This window comes from Nansenia antarctica, assembly GCF_963989245.1.
Source record: "Nansenia antarctica genome assembly, chromosome: 4".
NCBI classification, from domain to species: Eukaryota; Metazoa; Chordata; class Actinopteri; order Argentiniformes; family Microstomatidae; genus Nansenia; species Nansenia antarctica.
Window position 1 is genome coordinate 19,583,419 of NC_137689.1, and position 22,902 is coordinate 19,606,320.

At 46.5% G+C, this 22,902-nt stretch overlaps 1 protein-coding gene across 1 annotated transcript; it reads right to left on the bottom strand.

Annotated features, from left to right (window-relative positions):
- Nucleotides 1-5,732: 5,732 nt before the first annotated feature.
- pcdh2ac (protocadherin 2 alpha c) lies at nt 5,733-21,956 on the bottom strand (the record flags this gene model as incomplete). The annotated part of the gene is given in 5 exon segments (XM_080528292.1): nt 5,733-6,037; nt 10,364-10,449; nt 16,439-16,466; nt 16,469-16,490; nt 19,400-21,956. Coding segments are annotated over 5 exon segments (2,976 nt in total). The 5' UTR covers nt 21,935-21,956.
- Between the last annotated feature and the right edge of the window lie 946 nt (nt 21,957-22,902).

A 22,902-nucleotide genomic window follows, 5' to 3' on the forward strand; every position in this document is an offset into this window, starting at 1 on the left:
AAAAATCGTGCACGCGAAAAAAAAATCGCGCGCGCTGCGGCGCACTCTGGTCGGCTGACGGCGCACTCTGGTCGGCGTTATAGTGCCAGCAGTATTTAATGTCAGTCTAATGCGTGTTTTTACTGCAAAAGAGCATAATAGGTCAGTTTATTACCCCCCCCCCCCTCTCTCTCTCTCTCTCTCTCTCTCTCTCTCTCTCTCTCTCTCTCTCTCTCTCCCTCACACACACACACTCCCTCTCTCCCTCCCTCCCTCTCTCTCGCCCTCTCTCTTTTCACTTTGGGTACCTGGCTGGAGTGACTAGCGGTAGGGTGCTAGCGGTAGACATATGGACCTACACATACAAATATGAGATTAAACATTCAAACACGCCCCGGAATATCTACACTGTATATTCAACGTCACAAATAATTTATTGTTCAAAAAATGTATTGAGAATTGTTGAGAGTTGTTTGGGCAGATTGAGAGCATGAAAATGAAGGTGAAAGCGTGTATCACACCCCAGAAACGTGAGAGTTGGCAACCCTGAAGTTAGGTTGCGTGTGGTCTCAGTGAATCTTGTCAGGGAGCACAGATGCGTTCTGTTACACGGTATATCAGAGGCTAATTGACAGCATATCCTAACAAGTTCATGATAGACTGTAAAATACCCTGACACTTACCAAACCATTCCCTGACTCCAGTGCTGACATCTTCATTCCATCATTCCCTCAACAACCTTACTCCTGGCCTCTCTCTCCCATATGAACTAATTGATTGACAGATGACAGGCAGGTACAGTGGATTTTATTCTAGGTCACCCTTCCTACCACTCATCCACCCCTGTGAGAGCAGCAGCTGCAGTGATGGCAGTTCTACTTCCTTGCTTCACCCTTCCATCATTTACTGTGAACACAAACAATTGTGTGGTGATGCATGAGAAATGACCTTACAGTAACTTTGTTACAATAGAATAATCTGTTGATATTTTTCAGTGATTTCCCCACATCAACATGTGGGACACATACTGTCCCAGTGTCCCTGTGAACACCTTTACCAGTTTAGGCATTGTGAGTGAACCAGCAGCCTGTGAATGATTTAACTCCCAGATGGCATGGCTGTGTATTCAGCCAGGCAAGCCCAGATGGGAAGAGGCAAAAATAGCTACAATTCCTCCGCTCATTCAGACCTAAAACCTTTTACCCTTGCCAAGACTCCCAGTCTCACTCATCCAGTAAAGCCTTTGATCTTACCCCTGTTACTAAACCTCTACTCTCTTTGTAACCTCTGAACTTGGATTGCCCCAATAGCTTACCCAAACACCTCAGTACTAACTCACCCCATACTCTCTCTATTCCCCTGTGTATCCCACCTCCTAAATGTCACTGCATCTGTGTCTATTACACTGTCTTCCTTAACATTTTTTATTTTTTTATTTTTTTACCCAAGTTGTTGTTGATGTATCTTGATTACCATTACCATTGTGACCAACTATGATATGAAAGGAGACAACCCTTTCACCTGCTGAGTATCTGGGCCCTTGATGCCTTGCCAGCCCCACTCAGACTCCAGTAGACAGGTCAACAGAGCAGAGGGGAGTCAGCCAAGCAGAACGTCACATATATCTACAGAGGGCCAGGACATGGGCACAGGGGCTGCTAGCACAAAATAACACACTAAACAACCCTTGTACAATTCTGAAAGAATGAGGAATACTGCCATTCACAACACACGCCAACACACAAACACACTGTTACGTCCACATGTGTGGCCTTGTTGTGTTTCCTTCTGTTTTCCCTCTCTCTATCCCACATGCAGGTGTTTGTCTGCAATTGGCTATTCATCCCCATAATTCATCATTCATTGCCTGTTCCTGTCCAATCAGAGGGCTGCCCATCTGCCAATCAGAAGTCTGTTTAAATTCAACACCAGATTTCTCATTGTCAGTCGACTAGTTTCGGGTGTGGTTGTGTTTGTTCTGTCAACTCTTAAATGATTTGTGTGAAATCAGATATCAACTTGTTCTTACGAACACTTACAGTAGAGTTTTTTTTGTTATTGTTAACTTGTCCTGTCTGAGTTAATTTGTTTTGTCACACACATAGTCATAGGAAATCTCCATAGGAGTAGGTGAGATACCCTTGGGTGTACATTTGCATCACGTAGGATCTACGTCTGTTATTTCATTAGGCAAAGGAGTGGATGCCCATGTATTCATTAGATTAGGTTGAATATGTACTAGATTAGGATTGCACTTTATCTTCGATTTCCCTGAGTTGGCACTGCTTATAGTCTACCTGTTGTCATTTGGCGTGTGTTTTGTAATTAACCACTATTATTGTAAATAAATGATTGCACTATAGTTCGATTAGTTTGTGACTTATTAGTTCCCTACATTAAGCTTGGTGTGTACACTTTTTTGTTTCAGTTCCCCTACACCCTCCTGTAGACAAGTAAGATCTGGGAGTCACACACACACACACACACACACACACACACACACACACACACACACACACACACAAACACAGGCCCTTTATATCATAATGGCCAGGGTAATGTTGATGTCTGAAGATGACTTTAGCTCTGTGTGCTGTCAGAGTTCAGTGTTCATTTTAATTAGGGCAGAGTAAGCTGTGACATAAATGAATGAAATGATCCAGACATAGAATTGAATTAAGTGGTTCTCGCTCTGACTGGGAGAGTCTTGTCAGCCAGTACAGATGTATAATTCATCAAAGAATTGAACTATCTCTCCCCCCTAAAGTGACAAACTCAATGTGATGGGTTATCTAACTCAACTGAGAGCTCTCTCTGGGCCCTGGCCACGCTCTCTCCTCTGCAATACACCGTAGGATCCCTGCTGTGTATGAAGCTGTGCAGTGAATCAGTTTGAGTCCTTTTAGACTGTATTTATTTGCATCTTTAACAAATCATACATGTTGGTGCATAGCTGAAATAAAGGCCAAAGGACAACTTTCTTTTTCGGATATTTAAGAAAGAAAAGTTTATTTGTGATTTATAAACAAAACACGTTACCAGATCCATCAAAAAAGAAAAAGAAAAAAAAAGATCACTATATATCACCATTACATTGATGAGCAGGTGTACAAAAAGGTTTATTAACAGATCTGCACTGTCACAGTCGACTGCTTAGTGCCAACCAGGCACCGTATGACTGAGGAAACATTCACTACACACAAGCAGAATACATCAACTTTTAGATTTTTTTTTAATTTATTTTTTTTCAGCATTTTTGGTCTTTGAGTTTTTTTTCTTCCTTTTTTATCTTCTTTTGTTTTAAAGGGGGTAAGGGTGGGACATAGGTGAATACATGATTCACATTACAGTGTTTGTTTGATCATCATTTCAAAGCGTAACACAAGGTAAAGGATTCATTTTCTAATCCTCAGAAATCATAAGGGCATAAACAAACAAAAAAGCATTTCATAGCATAACACTACAGCATTACGTATATATCTAGAAGGTTAGTTACTTTGTACTTCAACAGGATAGAAAATGTGATTCCTGTATGTTTGTTAATGAATATAGTATGTGTGTGTATATGAAGGTAGTATATATATGTATGTATGTATGTATGTATGTATGTATGTATGTATGTATGTATGTGTGTGTGTGTGTGTGTGTGTGCGTGTGTGTGCGTGCACGCATGTGTATGTATGTGTATTTGAGAGCAGGTTTAATGGATACATATTTCAGCAGAGACAATACTCATGTCTCTGAGTTTTGATAACTGGTTGAAAGTAATGAAAAAGATATCTATCTATATATATATATTTATATCTATATAGTATCTGTTTCCTCTGCTTATAACATGCAAACAGCCACTTTGTGATATTACAGCACTGAGTCACACCTGAATGATGCGGGGCTTATGTATGTGCGTCTGTGTGTGTGTGGGGGGGGGGATTCAGCCCAATAGCAGCGTTAACATCACCCTACTGTGTCTTCTGATTGGTCAGATGTCAGCCAGGGGAGAACTCACAGAGGTGAGCAGGAGATGTATTGGAATTAACCCAAATATATTGATTTCATCTTAGAGATTCAATGCTGCTATTGCTTTTTATGTGAGGCGTTTCACACTAATCCAAAGCTCTAGTAAAATGGGGAATGTCTCAGGTCTGGACTGCCCACTCCCATTACAACAAGTCCACATCTCTCCCTCCCTCCCTCTCTCCCTCCTTCTCCCCTCAACCACCTCTCTCTCTCTATCTCTCCATCTGGACAGAAGAAACCATGTCCATTCCCCTGCTAACCTCTCTGAGTTCCCCTCCTGCGCTGTGTGAAACAGGTGGAAGGGATGACATCTGTCCCCAAAACAAACAAGACTGGAAATTTGGAGGAGTTATTTCTGTTCAGTACTGAGGCTCATTTACATAAAGCTAATACACAATGTGTTGTGTGTGCTCTATTGGTGTGTGTGTGTGTGTGTGTGTGTGTGTGTGTGTCTGTGTCTGTGTGTCTGTTTGTGTGTTTGTCTGTGTGTCTGTGTGTGTGTGAGTGTAACAGGATAATTCTGCTGTGTTTACAGAGGAACAATTCATCAAAGGTTAAGAGTGACTTCAAGAGACCTCCCGGGTGATCGGAGGAAGGACGTGTAGAGGAGGTAAACAGAGGCGGCGTGCGAGCAAATCCTACAAGAGGACAGGGCAGGACAACTATTGAACATTCAATTACAGAAGCAGGGGGAACAGGCTTGAACAGGAATGAAGCAACAAGCAACATTCCTGTCATATATTACACACCCACAATAGAAAAGAAGCCACTGAAAAAGGCCTCAGTCTTGTGGCTGGCTTAGGAAGGTGTGTGCATGTCCACCCTGACTGCCTAGTGTGTGTGTGTGTGTGTGTGTGTGTGTGTGTGTGTGTGTGTGTGTGTGTTAAAGGCCCCACTGACCTGTGTCATGTTCTGCTCTCTGATGTGTGCCAGATCAGTGACAGGCATGAAACACAACTGTTTCAGTTACACTGAAAATATCCTGTGCAGCCGTATCAAATATCATCTTGTACTAATCTCAACCCATGCTAATTAATTTCACCAAGCTGCAATGTACATACACACATGTCAGGTGTCTTGTTTGGATCATGTTTTTCTGTTTTATATATATTTTGGGGAAAAACCCGAAACGACTTTTCTTTCCTTTTTCACAAGGCATGTTTACGGGAGGAGAAAGCCTCTTTGTCATTTGTCGGATTGAACTCCTCTTCCCCTCCAATCAAGAGAGCAAAAGAGAAAGGGGGGGGAGGATGCCAACGTGGGTGGGCCAGGGAGGGAGAGCGTCCCTTGTCAAGCCTGTGTGGGCAGAGGGCGGGCAAAGTAGTAGCATCAGTTCTAGAATCACTGTCACGGGGTGTGAAAGGTGTCACACATATGCCTCATACATGGAGGGATGGGGCAGCTGTATTTGATACTTTTTAGCATTATAGACAGGCTATTCGAGTATTGAAATGTATACACCATATTCTCTGTCCATGTCTGGTTTATGAGGGCCTGTTAACTCCCGTAGTTGTAGGTTGGGGTGAATGCCTGCATGGCACAGACTACTATTGCATGTTTACATGGTTTAAAAAGGGGACCAGCCTCTTCTAATGGGCACCTGGCTAGGTCAACTTATAAATGCAAACACCACAGGAAGGCTGTCCTGCATCTAAAATATACTTTTGGCTTCTCTTGATCTTGTTTTTAATTGGTAGATCTTTGTTTTTTTTTCTTCTAAATGGCCTCTTTCTCCTCTACTCCTCCTCATCCTCCTTCCCCTTGTCCTTCTTGTCCTTCTTTTCCTTCTTCTTCTTCTTCTTCTTCTTCTCCTCCTTCTTGCCGAAGGAGATGAAGTCGCCCTTGTCATCCCCGGCGCCCTGGTCCTGGCGGATGGAGATGATGGCGGGGGACCCGGGGATGATGAAGGCTTCAGGGGGGATCTCTCCAGGCTTCAGTGCCTGAGGGGGACCGTAGCCCGGGTTGGCCGGGTAACGGAAGTGCCAGCTGTTGCTGTTGATCCCAGCACCCACTGGAGGGGACAGCTCACCCCCCTCCCCATCTACAAGACAGAAAAATGGAGAACAAAAAGGAAAGAGTATGAAAATGTGTGCCTGAAAATAACTGATATTGTATTGCACACCATGCAAGCACTTGCTTCCTTGTTTTGCCCAAGGAAAATTGAGACCATAGAGTCTTATTTTTTTTTTTGAGACTCCAACAGTAATGTATTACAGGATATCCCAAAGCAGTGTAAGCAAAAAAAGAGCCAGAGGCACACTGGTCACATGACAAGGGAGCGAGGCGTAGAGGGAGTGGGACTTCACCAGACAGTCATGCTGCTGAGAACACACAATGTTACACTAGAGGAGTCTGACCTGTAGATGTAGATGGGTACCGAGGTGTTTAACATTGAGATGTGACGGCAATGAGCATGTAAGGATGACAGGAACTGGGAAAACCCAGCACTAACTCTAATCCCATCTCACAAGGCAGTGGAGAGAGACACAGATAGAGGGTAGGAGAGAGGGGGAGAGGGAGAGAGAGAGAGAGAGAGAAAGAGAGAGAGAGAGAGAGAGAGGGGGGGGGGGGTGGGGGGCAGGGAGAGATGAAAGAGAATGAAAGGAAGGACCAAGAGAGTCAAGTGAGGGTGGAATACTATATACTCTACTATGAGAGTGTGAGGTACAAAGAGATGAGATAAAGTTAGGATGAACATAAGAAGAGAAATGGAACGAGAGGGAGAGGGAGGAAATGGATAAAGAGGGAGAGGGAAGCAAGGGAAACAAACAGAGTTGTTGATGTGATGTTATGTACTTAGCAGACAGTGCTCTCAGGCCCAGACCAGTTTCCCTGGGCTCCGACCTACTTTCGCAATGTGTTTTATTTAGAACAAACTCAGGCCCTGAAAAGAGTTCCACAGTCCCAAAGGGAGAGTGCATGAACATATGCGGTACTATTCTGATAAGTTCAGTACAGTATGTGAGTGCGTGTGTGTGTGTATGTGTATGTGTGTGTGTGCGTGTGTGTGTGTGCGTCTGTATCTGTGTCTATGTTTGTGTCTGTGTGTCCATACTCTGGGTATAACTTGATGGATCCAATATGGCTGAAAAGGTCAGACATTGTAGCATGCATTCTTTTGCAGGAGAAGGGGAACCTCTACCTCAACTCACGAATAACCTCACAAATAATTTACTTTAAAGCCCCAGGAAATAATGGCCATACTCAATCTCCTTTCCAAAAAATAAACTATTTTCTCATCTACTGTGCACTGAAGAAACCAACCTGTCCTCTCCCTCACTCAAGTACCCCCCCCCCATTTTGCAGAATAAGGAGACAACTTAAAAAAAACGTAGAAAACTTAAAAAAAGAAAGCACCCTCTTGACCATTTCCCTGAATCTGGATTTTACAGTTGTGTAACATCCTGCTTTGAGACAAACAAAGTCATTAATAAGATATCACTGAAACATTTTAATACATTTCAATGTTGTTGAAAATCAATGATACACTCGCTAGTCAAGCCAAAACATTGCAATGCAATGGATTCGGTGAGTAATCCCCACTACTCTACACTAACTAGGTAGTAGTGGGGATTACTCACCGAATCCATTGCGTTGTAATGTTTTGGCTCGACTAGCGAGTGTGTCATTGATTTTCAACAAGGCTGAAATGTATTTATATTTTTCAGAATAAAAGTCTGAACGGTCCGTCGGTTGGAGACTGCTGTCACATATTTCTCGAATCAGAATGTTGCCAAAGGGGCGGGCCGTGATGATGAGCCAATGGACGGAGATGGGAAAGGTCAGGAGGAGTCTAAAGGCCCTATTTAAGGTCATGTATGACTATGTTTAGTCAGTTTTCTGCAGACTACTCCAAATCGTTGTTATTGCAATAAAGGTCTGCATTCCTCTGAAGACTTCTTGCCTCATGTCTACTCAATTTCTACCACGCTATCTAAACAAATGTTGTTTCAATTTACTCAATGTTACTCTGTTGAAGATGATGGCAGAGTCTTTTGTATGTATAATCCTCTGCGGAGCCAATGTGAGAGAAGGCATGACAGACTCTGCATACATAGTGCTTTTTGTATGCATGCTAATGCAGCCCTATTTTCTGCTCTGCCCTACCCTGGTCATAGCTGGTTTTCCCTCTGCAAACATCCCATTAAAACGACACATGATGCTGCTGCTGCTGGTAACCAGGTTACTAAAGCACTCTGTAAGGAGGTTACCATGGTACCCAGATGTCTGGATGGCTCTAGCCTCATTTCAACACTATGTTCTACATTTTAACTATTTTAGTTCCTGTCCAATCTGGGTTACTCCATGCTCTACAATTCCTCTTTCTGACCCACAAAAAGAGGTTGTGTGTGTGTGTGTGTGTGTGCGCGCGTGTGTGTGTGTGTGTGTGTGTGTGTGTGTGTGTGTGTGTGTGTGTGTGTGTGTGCGTGCGTGCATGTGTGTGTGCGTGTGTATGTGTGTGTGCCTGGCATGGGTATTGCAGCATTTCCTGAGGACAGAAAATATTTAAAGCTCGCTGTGCACCTATCACTCCTCTATCTCCATCTCACGTCCTCTCCATCCGTGCCTGCCCTCTCTCTAAACTATTCCCTACTCCTATCACCCCTCCCCCCGGTCTCTCTCTCTCTCCATTTCTCTCTCTGCCTCTAAATCCCCCATTCAGGGTATGAATGGTTGCTGTGGAAACTGCCTTCGCCCACTCCCTGCTGATGGAGGGTGCTGCTGCAGCAATCTCTCAGTTAGACAGCGTTGCCTAGCAACACGTCACATGGCGTTCCCTAGCAACACCATTACCGCAGGGTCCTGCCAATCCTAAACCCCTCTCCTCCGCCTCCTCCATCCCCCCACACCTCTCTCTCCTTCTCCTCCGTCCTCCTTATCTGGCACTCTCTTTCTTCCCAAATCACTCTGGATTTCACAAGCTCTCTCCTTCCTCTCTCCTTCCTCTCTCCTTCCTCTCTCCTTCCTGAATTGCATTGAGGAAGTGAACTTGCCTTTTTGGAGATGCAACACGTCTACCTTTGCGATATATACAATGCATTTCTCTAAGACACCTCTAACCCTGAATTATACTGCATGTTAGTACAAAGCTGCTGCACCGTACACATACAGTAGAACCTGATACTGAATGTGCTAAGCTGTTCCTAATGATCCTGCACCCACTTTCCCCTGTTGCTTCACCATGCAATGCAATAGTCCTCAGCACTAAGACACTCCTAAACCTGCATGAATCCTCCTTCCACACTGAGCCATTCCTGACAGTCTGTCCTCTGCGTCCAGAGAGTATTGGAGTCTCAGCAAAACCACAGAGTGGAAGTTTTCTCTCTGCTCCACAAAACTGCAGTCAGGTAGAAAAATCAATGGAGCTTATACACTCCCTCTTCTCTCCCTCCCTCCCATCCCTCTCTCTTACTCCCCCTCAATTATTTCATTCACGCCCTCACAGCCAGTGGGGTGAACAGACACACATATGCATGCGTGCAGCCACGCACATACACACAAGCATGTACGCACACACACAAAGACACATACAGACACATACACAGACACAGACACATACACACACACACACACACACTTCAGTCAGTCAGAGTGATGCTCCCTCAATCACCCACCCTAGGGTCCGACACCTGTGCTCTAACTCCTGTCGTTGGACAGGAAATCAATGGGCTGGGCTGGCGCTGGAGAAGACATAGGCAGATGACAGGAACCCAAACCCCCGCCCAGCCTTCAGAACACAGCCACAGGAGCTTACTAGTCAACTGTCATCAAGTCTCTCTCTCTCTCTCTCTCTCTCTCTCTCTCTCTCTCTCTCTCTCTCTCTCTCTCTCTCTCTTTCTTCTCCTTCTGTTTGTCTCCTTCCTCTCCCTCTTTCTTACTCAGTACAGATAAATGACTTTCGATGGAGATTGTTTTTTTCTTTCTGTCATCGGAAATCAATGTCTAAATGCTCAATGAAGGTAGCGATCAACCGTTATTTCAGACCTGGCTATTTTCGGTCGATGACACCCACTGTGTCACACTTTCTTTGTCTGACACATTTGGCAGTCTGTGCGACTAGCTCTCATTGGCTTCTATTTTGGGAAGACAGCGTTGCTGTCCGTCTTTGGTCCTAGTGTTTCCAGGATGCTGCCTCTGCAGCATTCGTCTGGCAGGGGATTCTTATAGGTCATGTTTCCCATCTGCTATACTTATTTATTTTCATGTTATTTCAGATCACTGTGTCTGTGTCTGCTGGTAGCAGAAGGACTCCTGAGCACCCACACACACATAGCACGCACACACTCAAACACACACACACACACACACGCTCAAACACACACACACACACACACACACACACACACAGTGCTGGCCTCCCCCTCACCTGCAGCGCTGGACACAGTGGGCCAGTTCTGGACCAGCATCCCCTGGGCTCCTTGCATCACTGAGGACTCCTCCATGTGGACTGAGCTGAAACAGCAAAACAAACATTCACAATTAGAACATCCAGACTGATGACATCACAATCGTCAATGATATTATTTCATTGTGAAATTCCTGCAAAATCACTTGATTGTATGCAGTAGGACCAGTCACATCTAAAATGTCCTCTGAGGCCTGTATTCACACCCTCTCCCCTTCACACACACACACACACACACACACACACACACACACACACACACATTGTGATGACATCACAATCGTCTGCCACCTCAGTTTTCCGGAGAGAGAGAGAGAGGCAGGGGGAGGGGTATTAGTTGCGTGCAAGTATCTGGCCACCCTGATGTGTCTGTGGTCTGTGAAAGATGACACTGTAGGCTGCCTTGGGTTATTCTGTTCAGTTTTAGTGTCACTTCACCTCCAATATGATGTGTTGACTGAGAGTCAGAGGGACTAAGGAAACAAGAGAGGGAGAGAGAGAGAGAGAGAGAGAGAGAAATATAGAGAGATAGAGATGGAGAGACGACATATTATGTGTAGGTAGCTGGTGAAAGGGGGAACAAGTTGGCAGCCAATCCAAATGTTCAGACTTTTATTTGAAAAAATGTAAATAAATTTCAACGTTGTTGAAAATCAATGACACACTCGCTAGTCAAGCCAAAATATTGCAATGTAATGGATTCTGTGAGTAATCCCCACTACTACCTAGTTAACTATAACACTATTTTACATTGTTAGCAAAAGTGAATCCATTGCATTGCAATATTTTGGCTTGACGAGTGTGTGCGAGTGTGTGATTGATTTTCAACAACATTGACATTTATTTACATTTTTCAGAATAAAAGTCCAAACATTTGCTCGGTTGCCAACTTGTTCTGACTTTCACCAGCTGCTGTCACATACCATTCTAACAATGAATGTAACTAACCCTAACATCTGTGAACACTTAATGTTTTAATTTTCTTGGAAACCAAACACACACACACACACACACACAGTAAATGGTGCATAACACACCTTGTGCTGCATTGCAGAGGCCACAGTCAGTGCTTGCTGCAAGCCTTACATTATGCATCTATTGGAAAAAGGAGTGTGTGTGTGTGTGTGTGTGTGTGTGTGTGTGTGCGTGTGTGTGTGTGTGCGTGTGTGTGTGTGCATTTTATTGGTGTGTGAGTGTCTTTTATTGGTGTGTGTCTGTGTGTGTTTTATTGGTGTGTGTGTGTGTGTGTGTGTGTCTGTGTGTGTGTGTGTGTGTGTGTGTGTGTGTGAGTTTAACAGGATAATACTGCTGTGTTTACAGAGGAACAATTCATCAAAGGTTAAGAGTGACTTCAAGAGACCTCCCGGGTGATCGGAGGAAGGACGTGTAGAGGAGGTAAACAGAGGCGGCGTGCGAGCAAATCCTACAAGAGGACAGGGCAGGACAACTATTGAACATTCAATTACAGAAGCAGGGGGAACAGGCTTGAACAGGAATGAAACAACAAGCAGTTGCTTGCCTGTCCTTTTGCAGTGGTTTCTTTTCTATTGTATATTATCATATATTAATACACACCCACAATAGAAAAGAAGCCACTGCAAAAGTTTCATATTTATGTGTCAATTTGTCTGTATTTAGAGTAAAAGTGTCTGCCATTTTGAACTCAGCTACAGCTAATTGCCAAGATGGTGGATATAAGTCAGGAATGATAATATATGTAATTATCATATGATACACAATCACTCTGAACATCAACACCTTAATCAAACCAGACCATGTTGAAGGTTCTGAGATATTAAGCTATCAGGAGAGACTGCACTCTTAATATGTGACACAGTCCGGTGAAAAGGTCCGGATGTCGACAATTCTCAAATCGCACAAATGACCAAAAAGCTTCTTTACATTATTTTATTTTTTTAATAATAATTCAGGTTTTTTGCATATTACGTTGAAGAGCCCACTCGATATAACAAACAACAGTTTTAGGATCACTAAATACTTATCATTTGTGAATTGGATTCTGTGTAGTCTGCCATAGGCTACTGGGTAAGTGATACATGGTGTGTAAACAAACGTACGTTTTAGCAAGGACTGTGTGATCATCTAATTATGTGTAGTGTGGTGGAAAATCCATAATAATCTTACATATATTCATGAACAAGAATACTTGAATTGTGTGTCATATTTTCATGTGACCCTTCGTGTGAATCAGTACATTGTGTAACCACTTGTTAATGCCAGAGGAGAGCATGCCCTGACCCCTTCCCAGAACAGTTTTGAGACAAACAAGGTCTTCACCAGACCCTATCACATATTGTGCATTTCCTGCAAAATGACTTGATTGTATGCAGAAGGACCATTCATTCCCCCGGAGAAGAATCCTCATGCATTTTCATAGTGCTGTTATTCATCTAAAATGTTCTCTGCAGCCTGTATTCACACCCTCACCCCTCCACACACACACACACACACACACACACACACACACACACACACACACACACACACACACACACACACACACACACACACACACTTTACACAGGCCAAGCCCAGAGGGCCTACTGATTAACGCATTAATCTAAATGAAGAAACAGACAGTGTGACCGTGTGTGTGTGTGTGTGTGTGTGTGTGTGTGAGAGAGAGAGTATCTAAGGCTGAGAAGGCTCACAGTCAGTTCATCAGCTCGTTTGTCCTTCACAGTCCCTCCTGAAGGACTTTGTATCCGGCAGGAGTGGCGCCCGGAATGTAGATGACCTATATACACTATCGCACTGCAGAGCAGCAGGGCTACTGGGCTCGGCTTCTACAGCACTGTTCAGCCCCTGTGTGTGTGTGTGATTGTGTGTGTGTGTGTGTGTGTGTGTGTGTGTGCACGTGTGTGCGTGTGGTGTGTGCGGGTGTGTGTATGTGTATGTGTGTGTGTGTGTGCGCGTGTGTATGCGTGTGTGTGTGCTTCCCCCCCCCCACCCCCCCGCGGGGTGGCTGAGAGTACAGACAGGGCGCAGCTGGCCCAAAAAGGAGGCAACGAGGGGTCACACACATGTGTCATCAGTCGTCATGGTGGCTGTTGCTGATCTGACATGTCGGTTTGTGTTGTCTGCAGGCTGGTGTGGCTGTAGCCTGTAGTCTAAGTGCTTTACCGCCAACTTCCCAGTCTTTGTAATGCAGACATGCATAGCATGTTAGGTCAGTTGCACTCCGGAGTCTAAGAGCTCTGAAACGATGGCTAACGTTCTACATTATGGCCACTCAGCAAGATTCCTTTCAGTGTGGGGCGCCTGGGTGGTGTAGCTCACTAAGGCATGTAATTGCAGGGTTCCTGGTTCTATTCCTGGTTCTATTCCTGGTTCTATTCCGGCTACCTATTCTGCATGTCATCCCTCCTCTTTCTCACCTATCCTTACTGTCAATCTCAACTGTCTCTGTCCCAATCAAGCAGAAGTGCCCTAAAAAGGCTTGTCCGCTAGCTCATCTAGGCATGTCTGACCATGTGTCAATCCTCCTGATTCCTGCATACACTACAATGGGGAAAAGTGCTCCCACCACCACTAAGACTGTCAGAACCTGGCCAGAAGGGTCCGCTCCACTGCAGATCTGCCTAAATGACACCCTATGGCAGGAATATGAGCATGAGGACCTGGAACAGTACACGTCGTCGGTTCTGAACCACATAGTGAACTGCACCAACTCAGTCACCGTGGACAAACGGGTCCGGGTCTACCCCAACACGAAGCCATGGATGACTGGGAAGGTCCGAAAACTGATAAATGAGAGGGACAACGCCTTCTTCGCAGGGAAGCGCACACCGCTGTACAGCTCCACCAGGGCCAACATAAAGCGCGGCATCAAAGCGGCCAAGGCAGCGCACAGAGAGAAGATTGAGGAATGCCTCCTGAGCAACGACTCCAGGCGGATGTGGCAGGGGGTTCAGCAGATGACAAACTTCAGAGCCAACAGGCTCACAGCCGCAGAGGACGACCCCCTGCTGGCGGGAAAGCTGAACACCTTCTACGCCCGGTTCGACGAGGGGCGAACGGAGGTAACCACAACACAAACACCACTCTCTCCAGCTCTCAGCAGCCTCACCCTCACAGAGCACGAGGTGAGACGCGTACTGAAGGCGGTGGACCCCAGGAAAGCCTCAGGGCCGGATGGCGTCCTGGGACGGGTGCTGAGAGACTGCGCCGACCAGCTGGCCGGGGTTTTCACCAACATCTTTAACCAGTCCCTGTCCCAGGCCACCGTCCCACCCTGCCTGAAAACCTCAACTATCATCCCAGTCCCGAAGAAAAGCACGGTGAGCTGCCTAAACGACTACCGCCCGGTGGCACTCACACCAATCATCATGAAGTGCTTCGAGAAACTAGTCCGGGCCCACATACTCACACGCCTCCCGCCCAACCTGGATCCATACCAGTTCGCCTACAGAGCCCACAGGTCCACAGAGGACGCCATAGCGACGACTCTCCACGCCACTCTATCCCACCTGGAGAGGGGAAACAGCTACGCGAGACTGCTCTTCGTGGACTTCAGCTCCGCCTTCAACACCATCCTTCCAGACAGGCTAGTGACCAAACTACTAGACCTGGGTCTATCACACTCTATATGTGCGTGGATCAAGGACTTCCTGACCGACCGCCCCCAGAGGGTGCGGGTGGGCCCCCACACCTCCACAGCCCTCAGCCTCAGCACTGGGTCACCCCAGGGCTGCGTGCTAAGCCCCATCCTCTACAACCTCTACACCCACGACTTCACCCCCGTCCACCCCAGCAACTACATCGTAAAGTTTGCAGACGACACCACCGTGGTGGGATGTATCTCGGGGGGGGACGAGGCGGCGTACAGGGATGAGGTAGAGCAACTGAGCAAGCTGTGCAAGGTTAACAACCTGCTGCTAAACAAGTCAAAGACCCAGGAATTCATCGTAGACTTCAGGAGGAAAAAGTCCGAGATCCAGCCCCTGCTCATCGACGGAGAGAGCGTGGAGAGAGTCTCAACCCTCCGATTCCTGGGACACAACATGCGGGATGACCTGGCCTGGAAGGACAACACTAAAGGCACCATCAAGAGGGCACAACAGCGGCTATACACCCTGAGATGCCTCAGGAAACAACACAACAAGCAGGAGATACTGGTGGCCTTCTACCACGGCGCAGTGGAGAGCATCCTCACCTTCGGCATCTCCAACTGGTTCCACAGCTGCACAACAGCGGAGAGAAACGAGCTACAGAGAGTCGTGAGAACAGCACAGAAGATCACCGGCGCCCCCCTCCCCTCTCTGGAGGAGCTGTACAACACACGCTGTCTCAGGAGGGCCTCCAAGATCTCCAAGGACCCGACCCACCCTGGGCACGTACACTTTGTCAAGCTGCCCTCGAACAGGAGGTACAGGACCCCGGCCGCTAAGACAAACAGACTGAAGGACTGCTTCTACCACAGGGCCGTCAAGGCCCTGAACACAGAAAAGGCCTAAGTTCTGGGCCCAGGACAGTCCGGACGGATTGTATGGCAGCTAGTGCTGAGGCACAAACATTTTCAAGCCTGCAAACTGTGACACTTTAAAATAATGTGAAAAAATACTTTTTGTGCAATATGACAACCCTAGTTGACTATCTGTGCAGTTAGTACAGTGGATTGTGTACATAGCCTTTATTGATGTAAACCAGCTCCTTACCTTCTTGTGATTTTATGCATCTATGCTTTTTCTAAAATGTGTTTTCTTTTTCCTTTCCTAACACCAGGGGAGCCACCCCTCCTAAATTTCGTTGTTTGGTACCTGTACTGTAGCAATGACAAATAAAGTCCATTCCATTCCATTCCATTCCATTCCATTCCAAAAAAACATATTTTTTTCAAAAGAAAAGATTCCTTTCAGAAGTGATGTCTAGAAGATGTCTATGAGCAAAAAGGGACAATGGCAAAAGGAATAGTCTATGTTCATACTGCGTAGGTGATACTCAGTGGAAGGGTGCGGTTTTGGGCGCTCCTATCGAGGTTAAAAGTCACCAGAGGCAAAAGAGGAAAGTGCTTACCTCTGCATTCCTGCCCTCAAAGAAGCGAGTATCGCCAGTCAGCATTTCGGGGCTTTTGGCTATGGGAGAGAGAGAGAGGAGAGAGAGAGAGAGAGAGAGAGAGAGAGAGAGATGAGAGAGAGAGAGAGAGAGAGAGAGAGAGAGTGAGAGAGAGAGAGAGAGAAGAGAGAGAGAGAGAGAGAGAGAGAGGAGAGAGAGGGAGAGAGAGAGAGAGAGAGAGAGATGAGAGAGAGAGAGAGAGAGAGATAGAGAGAGAGAGAGAGAGAGAGAGAGAGAGAGAGAGAGAGAGAGAGAGAGAGAGAAGAGAGAGAGAGAGAGAGAGAGAGAGAGAGAGAGAGAGATGAGAGGAGAGAGAGGAGAGAGAGAGAGAGAGAGAGAGAGAGAGAGAGAGAGAGAGAGAGAGAGAGAGAGAGAGAGAGAGAGAGAGAGAGAGAGAGAGAGAGAGAGAGAGAGAGAGAGAGAGAGAGAGAGAGAGAGAGAGAGAGGAGAGTGAGTTAGTTTGATCTCAGAGAGGCCAGATATCTCATTAATTAATCATGGTGCACATTCCAGCCCTGCATCCTGATAGGAGCACTGCAGTTCTGTAAGACAGTGTGTCTGCCATCAAACACACGCACACATGCCCTTTACAAAATGACATTGAGAGACACACTGATACATTCTGAGATAATGAATGTGCATGTTAATCGGTCAGAGGATTTGTGGATTTCTGCACAAATGTTTGTATGTACCGTACAGTATTTGAGTTACCGGTATGTCTATTTGTGTGTGTGTAAATAAATCTGTCTGGTCTTGATGAAGTCAGGTAGAGTGCCGCAGGCTCAGAGCTCCAGGCAGCTCTGTTAAACGACTACCTCATCAGTCACACTGCAGCTGGGCTTTAGGGGTAATCCAATCATCAAGAACCCCTGTCACCACGGCAACCGCACCCTACACCCCTGTTCATGTTGGACTTGGGTAAATGGCTGCTCTCCTAAGGCAGCCATACATTAGTCAAGTTCATTAATGTTCTCCAGAAGACTGCTCCATGAGCATGTAGACAAATAGGCCTACTGTATGTTTTTAATTGACCTAATTAATTCAAGCCCGTACTGGCTTGATTTGGCTTTTTACAAGGTTCAACCATAGCTATCGGTTCACAATAGATTTTCAGAGCTTTGAATATATTAAATGATATATCATCATCATCATCATCTTCTTCTTCTTCATCACAGAAATCTGGTCACAGCCCTGGACCTCAGACCTATGGTCTAGGCGTGAGATGTGGTTTAAGATAGAACCTTCTCATTTTAATAGCACCCCAGATAAAGAGGGTACATTATGTACTTTAATGAAGTTAATTCAGAGGGGAGCATCTTCTGCTCTGACACACAGCTTCTGAGTGAATCTAATTTGTGGGGCTAGGAAACAGGGGCTGGAGGTTAATTCAATTTGCCTCTTATCTTGGCGAGACGTCTGCTCTGCTTATTACTCCTACACCAGTGACAGGGGGGAGAGTTAACATGGCCCGTCTACTGCCAGACCCCCACCGTGAAGAACACAAATCAAACCCTGTGGCCTCTAAACAACGTCCTGACAATGTTATGGCCTTCAACCTATCCACCCCCTCAGACAGATAAAACTGGAACACATCAGATCACATGCAAGCTCATTAGAGCAGGAAGCCCAGATCTCTGCTCGTTAGAGTAAACATGAGTTCACGGCAATTAAGCAGGGACAAATTATATACAAATTGTGAACAGACATAATAACATTGCCACCATAAGTAGAGCACAAATGAATTGAAATAGATGTCTCTGTTTAACAGTGACGTTTGCACTCTTCAAGGAAGTCTTCATTAAAGGTATCATCTAAGGTCATTCTTATGGAAATGAAACACACATAGACGTCTTAAACAGGTTCGATGACAGCAGAACTCAGACTACACTCTGTCCGTGTTTATCCTATTTCTAAGTGCAACTGCAGACCATATTTCATTACAGCCATGTTATGATGAATATTCTTGTGCCTGTCATTTCCTGTAAGCAGTCAGCTCTGACTCCTAATGCTCTAACATGAATGCCAGCAGCACTTTCCTACGGCAGCATTGATTGGAATTAGGGTATAGAGGAGAGGCAGTAGAAATGCCTACAAGAGAGAACACTGGCATCTATGTGAAAGACTTGTAAGGAAGACCCGTAGTGGGATGTCCTTTCAAGACAACAAATGTAACACCACACACACACACACACACACACACACACACACACACACACACACACACACAAACTACAGCTACAGTTAAATAAGGAAAAATATAGGCACACAAAACAGAGAGACTGACACGTTGAGACATGATAAATCCAAATCTGCTGGGACAGAGCATGGGTTAATGGTAGAGTCGAAATAACCTGCTCTGAGTGAATATGTGATGACGACATCAAACTGAAGCCCAAATCCCTGAATCATCAGAAATACAGCAGGACTCTTCCTAAAGTCTTCCGTTATGACACTAATGCAGTATGAATGCTGAGCTGGGTGAAGGAACTACACTGTGCAACTGGGAACAGAACCACGAGACACAGACCCACAAGCATACACACAGTCATCAAAGGAACAAATCAAATCTGACACTGTCAGAATGTACCACTGTCAAAAGGTACCAGATAAAATTAAACTAGAATATGACAGCAAAGCTATAATATGACAACAATAAACGACTTCAGCAAACTCAATGATATATTGATGAACCACAGCTTTCCATGTGACATACATACACAACAAAGACTAGTGGTGTGATGTGATCCCAATGCATCATGCATATATAATGTAAAACAAAGTGAACTGTGTCAACATAACCAATTGCAAAGCCTAAAGATTAAAGCATAATCTGAGAGGGTGTCAGGTTGTGAGGCTGTCCTAGTGGGGTACCATGACCTGCCAGTCATTTAAATGAAAGTATGAGGTAAAAAAATGACGCACCTCTGGACAGATTTGCATCCCTGAAGCGTCAGGCATGCTCAGTCTCCTTACAAACCCGCTCCCGCCCGTGAAGAAGCGCTCGGAGCCCCAGGTGCCGCTGATGGGCCGGCCTGTGTTGTAGAACATGAAGGTGTCACTGCCCGACGTGGCGGTCAGGCACGTCTTGTAGCAGTACGTCTTGGTCAGGGAGCCGTTCCCACGCACCTCAATGTAGTGCGGCTCCACCTTGAGGTCTCTCCGCATCATCACACTGTTGTTGGCTTGTGACCCACCTCCACCACCACCGCCACCTCCAGCGACACTGGTGTTCCCGCCGTCCGAGACGGTCTTCTGAGAAACACAACAGGGGGAGCAGGACCCAGGCTGGGTGCAGTAGGCATGGCAACGCACGATGGCCAGGACCACCACAGTCACCAGGAACACAAAGGTGGTGGCGCTCAGGGCCACGATGAGATAGAGCGTCACGTTGGAGAAGAGCAGTGTACTGTGGGGTCGGATGACCCTCTTGGGGTCAGGGATCACCTTGGGTGGCACCTCCATGACGGCCACGTTGACAGTGACAGAAGAGGAGAGCGGTGGCTGGCCATGGTCCCGCACCATCACGACCAGGCTGAAGGAGGTGGAGTTGTCCTCCAAGACCCGGCGTGTGGTCCGAACCTCCCCTGTGTGCTCATGTACCTTGAACAGGTCCAGATCCGTGGCCTGCTCCAACATATAGATCAGCCAAGCATTGGGACCTGCGTCTGCATCGTACGCCACCACCTTGGTCACCAGGGCGCCGGGCTCAGCGTTCTTCAGCACCGTCTCTGTGGAGCGTGTGCCGTTGCCCGCCGGGTTCACTATCTCTGGCACATGGTCATTCTGATCCATGATGTAGATGTAGACAGTGGCCACCCGGCTGAGCGGCGGGATACCCCCATCCTGAGCTTTGACCTGGAAGTGGAACTCCCTGAGTGACTCGTAGTCAAAGGCGCGCAGGGCGTAGGCCTCTCCTGTGTCGGCTTTCACAGACACGTAGGAGGTGACTGGGATGCCATGGTTGTTGTCGTTGAGGACGGTGTAGGTGATGCGGGCGTTCTCGTTGACATCTGCGTCCTGGGCTTTCACGGTGCACAGAGAGGCACCAGGGGCATTGTTCTCCGTCACATAGACAGTGTATGAGGTCTGCTCAAAACGTGGTGGATTGTCATTGACATCAGCCACATCCACCTGTATGGTCTTTTGGGAGGAGAGGGGCGGGGTGCCGCCATCGGTGGCACTGAGCGTGACATTGTAGGCCGCAGTGGTCTCACGGTCCAGGAAGGCAGAGGTGACTAGGGTGTAGTAGTTTCTGAAGGACTTAATCTTGAAAGGAAGGCCAGGGGGGATCTCCAGGCTTACCTGTTTGTTGGGGCCAGAGTCCCTATCTGTCACACTAATTAGGGCCACGACAGTGTCAGCGCGGGCATCCTCCCTCACTGGGCTGGACAGAGAGGACAACACTATCTCAGGGACATTGTCATTCACATCCATCACCTCCACCACCACCTTACAGTGTGCAGCCACAGCACCAGGGCCCTTATCCATAGCCTGGATGTACATCTCATATGAGATGGTCTCCTCATAGTCCACATTGCTTTTCACTCTGATCTCACCTGTGTTGGTGTCCATGGTGAACATCTGTCTCACTCTCTCTGGAGTGTAGCTGCTGAAAGAGTAATACACCTCCCCATTGGTACCCTCATCGGGGTCTGTGGTGTTCAATTTGATGACCAGTGTGTCTTTTGGTGAGTTTTCCAACAATTTGACTTTATAAACTGAGCTGTCAAATACAGGGACATTGTCATTAGCGTCTAGGACTCTTACGTTAATTTTTGCGGTGCCGGTTTTAGCTGGTGTTCCGCCGTCCGCAGCAGTCAGAATTAATTGGTGGTAGCCTGTCTGTTCGCGATCAAGGGGCTTTTTAAGAACGAGCTCGATGTGCTTGCTGTTGAGGGAGGGTTTGTTGGAATCCAGTGCGAAGTGTTCATTTGGGCTGAGTCGATACAGGCGAACTGAATTGGATCCTGCGTCCGGATCCTGGGCGTTCTCGATGGGGAAACGAGAACCTGGTAACGCCGATTCTGTAATTTCCAATTGATACTCGTCTCTAGGGAACTGCGGCGCATTGTCATTCACATCCACAATCTCCACCTCCACATTGTGCACCTCAGAGGGGTTTTCAAAAAGCACCTCAAAATTTAAAAGGCAGGTGCTGCTCAAATCACACAGGGTCTCTCTGTCGATTCTCTCATTGGTAAACAATTTTCCGTTTTTGGGGTTGACATCCACATATCGTTTTCCACTGTTGGAGGTTACCTTTATCTTTCGAGTGGATAGCTTTCGAATATCCAAACCCAAGTCCTGCACGAGATCCCCAACCGCTGCTCCATTTTCTAATTCCTCCGGAATGGAGTATCGTAATTGTCCAAATGAAAGGCCACAACATAAGAAAAATACAAAAAAGGAAAGAGGCACATTGTTTCCTATACAGTTACATATCCCCGCAACAGCCATTGCAAGCTCATAGGATCCGCAGACGGATTGAATAGGCTACAGCTTTCCGCCTTTTTAGCTTGCAATATCTCGCCTCCCACCACCGCATTAAAATGGGCTAATTGGTTTCACGTCAGGTGCAAGAGAGACATGCACGTCCATTCCGTTATCTGTGTAGACGGATACTTCTTCAATGTATCCATGTTTCCTTTGTCCGTGCTTTTTCTCTCTCCTCTGCGCGCGGCTGACGGGTGTGTTTCCCTGCCACTGGTGCTGTGTGTCTCGCACGCTCGCGCTCTCTCTCTCTCTCTCTCTCTCTCTCTCCTCTTCTCCGTCCCCACTGGCGCAACGGCCCCCTCCCTCCCCATCCATTTCTCCTCTTCTCTCTCTTTCTCCTTCCACTGCTCTGTGTGATGGTGTCGGTACAGAGCAACGGGGGGAAAAGACGGCTGGTTGTAGCCTATTTCCAGCATCTTAAGAAAAAACCCCAGCGTCAAACCAAAATCCTCGCCTTGGAATGGAATCTGTGGCTTTGTGGAACTAACTGCATTCCGTAAATGATTTCAATGAAGACAGAATAACCAGCCCATCGATATAGCTGACAATTAATTTAGCTACTCTTAATATCATTTCAATAACGGCATGCCTCCTGACCAATTATCCCCGATCCCCTTTTCACAATTACAGCACATTGTAATTACCGCGTGCTGTGAAGCAAAGGCCTGCAGCCAAGTATGTCCTTTTTTAACACAGGTATCTCAAACAAGTGGCCTCCTTATGTGGATTAAACATGCCCTCCTTTGTTTGAATTGCAAACGATATGGCGACTTTCTCCCCTAAGGGGACAGTACACCTCCCTATTTGGGCAGGGCACACAACCGAACACGGGCATCGTGCTGACATTCGCAACCTTCTCTAACACAGGGATCGCTGTCAGTGCTCGACCCCAGAATGTCAGCTCAAATAACCTCATAGATGCCAGCGGTGGC